At 48.1% G+C, this 10,847-nt stretch overlaps 1 protein-coding gene across 1 annotated transcript; it reads left to right on the top strand.

The window, feature by feature from the left end:
- The first annotated feature begins 951 nt into the window (after positions 1-951).
- LOC136373449 (uncharacterized) lies at positions 952-10,603 on the top strand. The gene is given in 7 exon segments (XM_066338343.1): positions 952-1,091; positions 5,008-5,149; positions 5,418-5,520; positions 5,839-6,670; positions 6,756-6,954; positions 7,101-7,551; positions 7,554-10,603. Coding segments are annotated over 7 exon segments (4,917 nt in total).
- Positions 10,604-10,847: the final 244 nt, after the last annotated feature.

Raw genomic sequence — 10,847 nt, forward strand, 5'->3', positions numbered from 1 at the left:
CAATGGGTCCCCGCGAAGGCCTCGTGTCCCCTCGCCCGGCATGCGGCTGCTGCGGGGCAGGTGGCAGCAACCAAGGGCAGCGGCCACGCAGCGGGGAGGGACGGGCCAGACCAGGCGGCCGCCGCTCCCGGTGCGCGAAGGGCGGCGAGGGCACCCCCACCGGGAGCAGCCTCGGGCAGCGGCGTTCCCCGCGCCGTCCCCGGTAGCGGAGCGCGGTCGGACGGCGACCCAAGGCCGCGCCGCAGCTGCGGCCAGGCCCGGACCGCGCCCGACGAGCGGCAGGGGGAGCCCCGCAGCCCAGCTCCCCACGCCGCGCGGACCCCGGGGGAGGGGAGCACTCCGCCGCTCCCCCGCTCCGAGCCGCCCTCATCACCCCCGCCCCCGGCCGCGGCCTCACCCGCCGCTGTTAATACGGACACCCTCCGCGGCTCCCTGCGGGATCTGGCGGCGAAGACGTGAGGGACGGCAGGGCTCGGCGCGGCCGCGGCACGGGCCCCACTCCGGCCGCTCCCGCCGCATGGAGGGGGATGGGCCGGCCGGAGCGAGGGGAGATGAGGGGGCGGTGGGGGAGCAGAGCCAGGACGGGACAGGATGGGGAGGGACGGGGGAAGTGCGGGCGCGGAGTTCAGCGCCAACGAGAGCGCGAGGGCCGCTGCCGCCTCCTCATCGCAGCCTGCACCGCACCGGGCCCGCGCCGCCGCCCGGCCGCCGTCGCCCGGCAACGCGCGCGGCCCCGCTGCTGCTGGCAGCGCTCCGCGCAGCGCCCCGCGCGCTCCCGGTGCCAGCGCACGCGCAGCCTGCACGCTGCGGCGCGCGCCGGCCTTCCCTCCCCCTCCCGACGCCAGGGGGCGCTGCAGGCGTGGACGAGAACAGGGACTGGGAACGAGAACGGGGACGGGCACGGGCACTATCGGCTGACCGCCGGGGAGTACCGAACCGCGGGACCGAGCCATGAGGTGGCTGTATGGTCGGGATCCGGAAGAGAATGGGAAAAGTGCGACAGTTTCCCTTGGCGCTGTCCCCTACGGACATCCGATGCCCCTGCTGAAACAGGAGAAGGAGGCTTTGGGAGGGCAGATGGGTGCCAGGCGGTTTATAAAAATACTGTGTTTTCCCAGTTTTGCAGGTCACCGGGTTGGAGGATGAAATAAAGGACATGACCGAATGCAGGTATATTTAAGCATACCTTTGGAATAGGCCAAGATTAATGTTATAAGTGTTGGAGAATTAATTAGTGTTCTATAGAAATATATGGTACCAAATCATTTTAAAGCCACCAAATAAAAAGAAATTGTGAAACTGCAGCCTCTGCCGGGAACAGGGGAAGCAGCGCATTTGCAACAGAAAGAAGGGTGTCTCTACCAGGAGACTGGTCCTCTCCGAAGATGGGATTGCCAATGACCCCCGTGATCAACACCTGATGAAAATCCTATCTACATTGGTCTGGGTGTGCATGCCAATACCAGGTTCCCGTAAATGCAATCAGACATCCAGCCCTGCCCGGAAAACCATTCATCAGACCGGCAGACGGAGAGAAAAGAAATATGAATATGAAACAACGACTGAGTGGACAAATAGGATGAGGCAACCTTCTTTTTGTCCAGAAAAACTGTATATAAGCGAAGCCTGCAAAAGCGGACTTTGTGAACGGAGGAAGATACGGCACACAGCCGATTCTAAGGTTCACCCAGCACTGATCCCAGGCTCGATGCTGTCCGTTGCTTGTGGCTCTTTCGAATTTCTATTTCTCAATATTTCTTAATAAAATGGCATATTAATGAAATTTGGCTAATCACTTATTACAATTAACATATGCAGGGACTTAAACTTTTAGCTAGGTAGGATGCTCTGGCACAGGATTAATAAAATTTGCAAATACTTTAGGCTTTGCTTAAACATTGATATTTAAGGACTAGATGCTTTGAAGATCTCAAGGCTAGCATGCAGTTGCTTCCTATCAGTTTCAGTGTTGCTGTACCTTCAGCTTTCCAAAGCATTCTGAAACCAATACCAGCTTTCCCTTAATATATGAAATGGCTGGTGCAATTGGGGTGACCCATTCATAGGAAAAAATCTGTCAAATGTGAAGAGTATATTTTGAAAGCTCAAAACCCCAATGGGATACAGAAAGAATTTATTTCCATGTAAGAAACTCAGTAATTTAAAGCAAATTTCATGACTTGGTGTTGGGGGTAAAGTTCTTCCTTTTTTACTTATGGAATTTTTTCCCATAAGTTGCTAAGACACTTAACTGCTGGGTACTTGTGGATGCTTGACAAAAACAGAGGTGGCCAAAAGTCCGGAGAGGAGGGTAGCATCAGGCTACATTTCTTTTGTCTCTGGGAGTTTCCCTCAGGCAGCTGCTCTCTCTCTCTCAGCATCGGAAAGAGGATGGTTGAGGTGTGGCCTTACTGCAGGGAGGATTCACTGCTACCACCGAGGTCCAGTCCTACCTAGGTGTGGTAAATGTAATGGATAAATTCGTGTATCAAAGATTTGGTCTATTAAAAAGCTACTCCAGGGCATCTCTGAGATTCCAAGACCTGTGGTGCAAGCTGTGAAACCACAACATTTGCAACAGAAATGACATGGCCGGACTGGAGATGGCCCATTCATCAGGGATGGGCCTCCACTTCACAGCTCCTCGACATCTGATATCAATCTTGATAGGGGATCCGGAGGATGACCAAATCAGCACCCCAAAGACGAGATCCAGGGAGACTATGAACGTCTTTTCATACTTACGAGAACCCCTTTCAAGACCTCGCTTGGAAATAAAGAGACACATGAATATTTGGACTTTCAATGGACTTAGCCTCAGGACAAATAAACTGTATAAAAAGACCTTACACCGGACCTAGAGTGTGTGGCTGAGGTTGGACGGTACTGTTGTTACTGTCACTCTGCCCACCCAGCATTCGATCAATGTTGTCCAATTTTATTGTGGCTTTTGAACTGATTTTTTAAAATTTGCTAAATAAATTCTGTTATTTTGAATTGGCTTCTTATCATTTATAACAGATTGGTGCTGTGACTGGGATTCAATACCGGTGCTGCAGAACCCCTTTGCTCAGGAGGCGCCCCGCTGATTTTCAGCGACCCGGCGAAGTGGGATACTCCGTATCACCTATTGAATCACGAACTAAATTTAGGTTAAGCGCCACAATAAAAGAGGGGGTTTTTTGGATCCAAAGATCTCAGGAAAGATCTAGGGGGGTCTTTCAGAGCCAAGGCTATTGTTTTCACTCGTAAAATTTCTCCGTGCACGAAGATTCCACGCAAGAAAATAGCTGTAAATATTGCTGGTTGAGTGAGGGTGATTGGGTGAGTGAGTGAGATGTGACCTGGTCACGGAACAACAACGGACTTGAAACCCGCATTTCCAAACTCCCGCAACTTGGTCGTCTGACAGGGAAGCGAGTCGGGGAAAACTCATTTCGCTCATCAAACCCAGACTCAGGGGAGTCTGGGGAACCGATCACAAGGAAGCTAAAAGGAAAGGAGACGTTCCTCTGAGTTCGGGAAACTGGTAAGCCTTTTAGCTACGGGCTGGTGAGAAGCCCAGGATGCAAACCGAAGTTTTTATCACTGGATGAACAGACCCACTGCTCAGCTCGCTGGACGGGTAAGTAATCCAAAAAGCAGAATCCAGTTTGTGACAAAACAGTTTGGGAAAGGATCCCAGCTCTTAGAGGAAGCTAAGAAAGAATTCAGCGCGAGACCCACCACCAAAAAAGGTAAGAAAGTTTTTTAATATAATGGGGCAAGGGAAAAGCAAACACCAAAAAGCCTTGTGTGTAAGGTAAAACTTTTACCCCAAACGCATACAAACCCAGGCTCTCCCCCTGCTCCGAGGCCCCGCTCCAGGCCTGGTGGGCGAAACTCCCCCCCCCCCGTTCCCTCCAGCTTCAGTGCCTCTGCGGCTGCAGCTCCCCTGGGAGGAGCGCAATCTCCGCCCATGCTCGCTCCCCAGCCCCGGGGAGTCCTGTCCCATAACTAACCCTCTCTGGCAGGCTCGCTGCCGCTGCCAACACAGCAGCCACCCCCCAGAGCAGGGGAGCGTCCCTTCCCGGTCCCAGCCCCCATGTCAGTCCCAGGTGGGAAGGTTGAAAATTGAACCAATTTCAAATAAAAGTTTCCCCGTGGTAGCCAATTCCCTATACCATTCTAAAGTCCCTCCGGAGAATGTGTAATACAGTATAATAAATCTAAAGATATCTTTGGACTTCCCCTCTAAAAAAATCTGGATTATTTTGCCTTTCAATAGGAGGATCCTGAAACAACCTAAGTAGACATCTCCGCCTCAGGGATTTGTGGACTCCCCTAGCCTTTATGGTCAGGCCCTTAAACATTATTAAGTCAATTTGTGCCAGCAGAAGGAATTAAGTTATTACAATATATTGATGATTTGTTAATAGCTGGCCCAAGGGAGGAGCATGTGAGAATATGTACAATCTCATTGTTGAATTTTCTGAAAATTAAAAGTTTCAAAATCAAAGTGTTACCAAAATATCAGAAAATCGTATAGCAGTAGTTATGCTAAGGCTTCTTGGCTAGCATTAGGGCACTAGGCCTTGGGAAGGTAGCCTGGGAATATGTTGGGTCTGTGGAAACAATAATCAAAGGGATTAGCAAAGCATGAAGAACATGCTGAAAGGGAAAACCGTCTTAAAGATAAAGTTTGAAATATTACTAGGAGGGGGTCTAGTGACGGGGGAAGGTAAATTTTGGTAATTAACCTATAGTTTTAAATAAGACAAGCATGTAGAATTTATTACTTTAGAAGTCTGTTACCTAGTAGATGAACGTCATTGCTTTATCAAAGAATTTTTCTGTTTGTCACGTAGTATGATGAAGTAATCTTTGTAAAAAGGTATAAAAACCTGAGTCTTGATGAGGGTCTTTGGGGAATCCTGATTTGGGACGTTGGTCCCCAGGTCCCCGGGCCCCGAATAAAGCACGACATAAACTGACTCCTTGTTAGTTTGTGTTTTCACTTCGTTCCAGGCAACAGTTTTCTGGTGACCGCGGCAGGACTCCGAAGGCTGCTGGGGCGGTTCGCGAGCTGATCAACTCCACGCCGGCACCAGGTGATTTCTGGGGAGACATCAACCCGTGCCCGACCCCGCGCCTGACGGACGACTGTGAGGTAAGCCCGACAAGTGCTTTATTCCTCTGATAAAGGTGTCGCCCTATAAGACGGGAGAGTAATTCCCGCAGGGCTGGGTAAAAAAAAAAGACGTCTGTGGTTGTGGTAAAAGCCTAGGCGCTGGCCGTAAGACACGGCAAGGAAGCTGTGCAGGACCAGCACTTGCCGCTCGTGGTGACGAGAAAAGGCAAGAATTGGTGGAATTGGTGGAATAATCAAGTTGTGTGAGTGAGATAATAAAATTGTGAGTGAGTGTTTGTTGATTAAGTGTGTCATGATGCCGTTTAAAAACTTCAAAGCATTGGCGTCCGTAGGTATGGAGATCCCCGATGATTCTCCACTTGGATGCTTGCTGAAAAATTGGAAAGTGGGTAATTTTGGGCAAGAACTGTGCAAAAAGAAATTAATGGGCTATTGTAATTATGTTTGGCCACAATATGAGACTGGGGGAATGCAATGGCCCCGGAATGGTACTTTGAATTCTGATATTATTACTCCTTTGATGCACTTTTTGCGGAATAATGAGAAATGGGATGAGATACCGTATTTGGATTTGTTTTATTATTTGCAAGGAAAGCCGGAGTGGCAGAAAGAGTGTGGTTTGTTGGTGTTGAACGTTACTGCAGATGACAAATGTTTAGGTTGTAAAAGCAGGGAAAACTGTAAGTGCTGTTCTGTCACATTCAAAGAACCTGAGGAGGATGTTTCAATGCTGGTAGCACCCAGTGCTCCTCCTCTGGAATCTTCAGACGAGGGAGATTCAGAGGAAGAGGACGGTAGAGAGAAAATCAGGGAAAAGGAAAAGCCTAGAACTCCTTTATCAGAAAGGACCAGGAGAGGTCGGGTAGGAGGGAAAGGGGGGAGGATGGTACAACCCTCTTTGATGGCTCCTTTGCGAGAAGCGGTAGGACCGCAGGGGGACAGGATAATGGTAAAAGTGCCCTTTTCCCCGAATGATTTAATGATTTGGAAACAATCAGCTGGTTCGTATCGCGAGGACCCGGATCGGGTTGCACGAGAGGTAAAAATGGTTATAAAGACTCAAAACCCTGACTGGAATGATTTGCAGGTATTGTTAGATACAGTTATGGACTCCACTGAGAAAGAAATGGTATTTAGAGTAATGTCTGAAAAGGCTCAGGAAATGCTACGATTGCGAGTAGCAGATGGCACTTTAAATGATTTAGTGCCCAGGAAGGATCCGGAGTGGGATCCCAATTCGACCGGAGGATACCAGAGGTTGAAGGCTTACCAGGAATTATTGATTGAAGGGGTACGGGCGGGGATCCCGAAAACATTAAATTGGTCAAAGTTGTATTCGGTGCGGCAGGAAAAGAACGAGTCCCCATCGGCTTTCCTGGAACGGTTGAAAGAGGTTGCTAGGCGGTTTACTAATTTAGAAGTAGAGGAGGAATCAGGGAAGTTACAGCTGGCATTGATATTCATGGGACAGTCACAGGAGGATATAAGGAAGAAATTACAAAAGTTGGAAGGGGAAGAAACTCGGAATTTGGAGAAATTGTTGGAAGTGGCGTGGAAGGTGTATAATAATCGTGAAAAGGAAACTGCTAAAAGACAGCAAGCTAGCATGTTGGCTGTGTTGCAGCAAGCTGCTGAAGGAACTTTCCGAGGGAGAGGAAGAGGCCGCGGTAGGGGCAGAAGAGGAATGGGTATGGTGGCAAATGGTGGGAGAGGGGGATTTGGAACGGCAGGGCAGACTGGGGGACGATCGAGACTGGGATTTGACCAGTGTGCCCTATGCAAAAATCGAGGACATTGGAAGAATGAATGCCTCCTTAATGGAGGTATGGGAGATAACGGGGTGGTGTCCATGGGGAGTCCGGGCCAACTGAGTGACGGGAGTCCTTTCCAAAGAGGACCGCAAGGTGTCGCTCAAGCCTTTATGATGGGAAGCTATCAGAACCAAAGCTGACTAGACCGGGATTTAAAGGTGATTCTGGAAATAGAGGGGGAACCACTGGAATTTCGGGTAGATACGGGAGCCACATACTCAGCTATAAACACACAGGTCGGGCCATTAAGTGATTCTAAAATCCAAGTGGTTGGGGTAACAGGTCAAATAGAAGAACGACCATTTTTGCGACCTGTGGACATTAAATTTGGGGGGAAAGAATTTGACCATCAGTTTTTGTATATGCCCAATAGCCCTGAATCTTTATTAGGAAGGGACTTGCTGTCTGTGTTGCAAGCAAAAATAACATTTGAAAAAGGAAGGGCGAAATTAGAAATACCAGAAGAAAACATATCTAAATTGTTTTTGGTTAGGGAAGTGGAGTCAGTAGAAGTCCCCAAAGAAATAGAGTTGGCTGTGGTCCCCTGGGTATGGGAGACAGGTATTCCGGGAAAATCTAAGGCTGCACAACCAGTAGTAGTGGAATTAAAGAAGGAGCCAGCCCGGTAAGAATAAAGCAATATCCTTTAAAATTGGAAGCAAAGAAAGGAGCGGCCCCGATGATATCCCAATTCCTGACCATAGGTATTTTGCAGGAATGTGAATCTGAGTTTAATACTCCCATTTTCCCAGTAAGAAAACCAAATGGTAAGTATAGGTTAGTCCAGGATCTAAGGGCCATTAATAATATCACTAAGGACATTCATCCAGTGGTGGCTAATCCTTATACCTTGTTAACATCAGTGTCAGAAAAATTTCAGTGGTTCTCAGTAACTGATTTAAAGGACGCGTTCTTCTGCATCCCTTTGGCATTTCAAAGCAGGAAATATTTTGCTTTCGAGTGGGAAGACCCAGAGACAGGGAGGAAGAAACAACTCACTTGGTGTCGTCTGCCTCAAGGATTCAAAAACTCACCTACAATATTTGGGAATCAATTGGCTCGGGAATTAGAAGAATGGAAGACAACACAGGTAAAGGAATCACCTTTCTCATTTGTGATTTTGCAATATGTAGATGATATTTTTCTCGCTACTGCAGATAAGGAGATTTGTTTGAAGTTGACCATCGATCTGCTGAACATGCTAGGTCAGGCTGGATACCGGGTGTCCAAAGAAAAAGCGCAACTGGTAAGACCACAAGTTATCTACTTAGGATGTGAAATTTCTCAAGGAGTGCGTAAGTTGGGGGTCAATCGAATTCAGACTATCTGTGCTTTCCCGACCCCACGAAATCATCAAGAATTGAGGTCATTCTTGGGAATGGTGGGGTGGTGCAGGTTGTGGATCCCTGATTTTGGATTAAAGGCCAAACCTCTCTACGAGGCTGTGAAAAATCCCGAACTGAAATGGGGCAAGATCGAGGAAAAAGCATTCCAGGCCCTCAAACAGGCACTGAGAGAAGCTCCGGCATTGGGATTGCCTGACCTCAATAAAGATTTTCAACTCTATGTGACCGAGAGGCAGAAATTGGCATTGGGAGTGCTCACCCAAAAATTGGGATCATGGAAACGCCCGGTAGGATACTTTTCCAAACAATTGGACTCAGTTAGTGCCGGATGGCCAGGATGCTTGAGAGCAGTGGCCGCAACGGTACTATTGATACAGGAAGCCAGGAAATTAACTCTTGGAAGAAAAATGGAGGTATACGTTCCCCATATGGTGTTGACTGTTTTAGAACAAAAAGGGGGGCATTGGTTATCCTCAAGCCGGATGTTACAATACCAGGCATTGCTGAGAGAGCAGGATGATATTGAATTAAAATCGACTAATCATCTTAACCCAGCAGAATTCTTAAGAGCAGAAGAGGAAACTGGAGAACTGGCACATGACTGTGTGGAAGTCATTGAGCAAGTATATGCTAGCCGAAAGGACTTAAAAGATGAGCCCTTGGAGAATCCCGATTGGGAACTGTTCACGGACGGATCAAGCTTTGTGGAGAATGGAACCAGGTATGCTGGGTATGCGGTGGTCACCTTGCAACAAGTGATAGAGGCCAAAGTTTTGCCTCCTGGGACCTCAGCCCAGAAGGCTGAAGTCTGGGCCCTAACACGTGCTCTCATATTAAGTCAAGGGAAGAGGGTAAACATATGGACAAATTCTAAATACGCCTTTGGGGTGGTACATGTACATGGTGCCCTTTGGAAAGAGAGGGGCCTGCTGAATTCCCAAGGATCATTAATTAAACACCGGGAAGAAGTAAAAGCTCTTTTAGAAGCTATCCATAAGCCACAGGCTGTTGCGGTGATGCATGTGAGAGGACACCGAAACGAGGAAGGGAAAGCATTCCAAGGGAACCAGTTCGCAGACCGGATGGCCAAGCAGGCAGCCCGAGAGGTATGGACTCAGTTGGTATTATTGCCCACACGAATCAATCCAGCCACACCGTTTATGGATCAACGACCCCTCTACTCGCCAGATGATGAAAAATTGGCAGCATTTGTTCAAGCTCGGAAAAATTTAAGAGGATGGTATCTAACTTCTACTGGACAGGTGGTACTGCCTCAGAGGATCATGAAAACAGTTTTGGAAATAGAACATAATAAATGCCATTGGGGAGCAGAGGCGCTGACAAAATTCTTGAAAAATGAGATAATCTCTAACCAGATGCTAACAATGGCTAAAAGGATCAATGCTATGTGCCCTTTGTGTATTAAGAACAATCCGGTGGTAAGAAAACAGGTGCAAATGGGTAAAATACAAATTGGACCACAGCCTGGAGACTATTGGCAAGTAGACTTTTCTGAGTTACCTAAAGCACAGGGGTATAAATATTTGTTGGTTTATGTGTGTACCTTTTCGGGATGGCCAGAAGCTTTCCCTTGCAGAACAAATCAGGCTAAAGAAGTAGTTAAAACGTTATTGAGAGAAATAATCCCTAGATTTGGGGTGCCATTAGGGCTATCATCAGACAGGAGTCCTCATTTTGTGGCAGGAATTGTGCAGGAGATAGCTAGGATGTTGGGAATCATGTGGAACTTACATACTCCGTGGAGGCCTCAATCGAGTGGACAGGTAGAGAGGATGAATCAGACACTAAAAGGGCAGATCAAGAAAATATGCCAGGAGGCCAAAATCCAGTGGCCACAAGCTTTACCACTGGCCCTACTAAGAATAAGAATCAAACCGAGGGAGAAGGTTGGTGTAAGCCCATACGAGATTCTGTATGGCAAACCTTACCATGCATCCACCTATCAGGGAAACCCTCATTTGGTAGGAGATCAAGTGTTGATGAACTATGTGCTGTCACTAAACAAAACTCTTACAGCCATCCGAGGAGCTCTGCAGTGGAACCGCCCATTGCCGTTGGAAAATCCCATTCACAACATTGTTCCCGGAGATCAGGTGTATGTGAAGAATTGGAACGCTGAGCCATTAAAAGAAACATGGGACGGTCCTCACCAGGTGATAATGACAACTTACACCACAGTGAAGGTCGAAGGGATCGACAGCTGGATACACTATACCCGCGTAAAGAAGGCCCCGTCGAAATGGGAGGTGCAACCGCTATCTGCTACCCGAATGGTGTTCAGAGCAAAGCACTGATAACTGTGTTTTTGTATATTGCATATCTGTCAAATGCTTTTGTGGTAGTGGATGTTCCTGAGCCTTTAGTGGTAATACCTGAAAATGCTACTCTGAAATTAACGTGTCTATTTTCTGACAATCAGGGAGCTGGATTCACTGACATAATTGCCGGATGGAGACGATCAGGAAAGGAGTCACAAAATTTTGGGACGAGAATCAGCAAAGAGGAAATACTACCCTTCAAATACCTGGCATTCAGAGA

This window comes from Sylvia atricapilla, chromosome W, assembly GCF_009819655.1.
Source record: "Sylvia atricapilla isolate bSylAtr1 chromosome W, bSylAtr1.pri, whole genome shotgun sequence".
Taxonomy (NCBI): Eukaryota; Metazoa; Chordata; class Aves; order Passeriformes; family Sylviidae; genus Sylvia; species Sylvia atricapilla.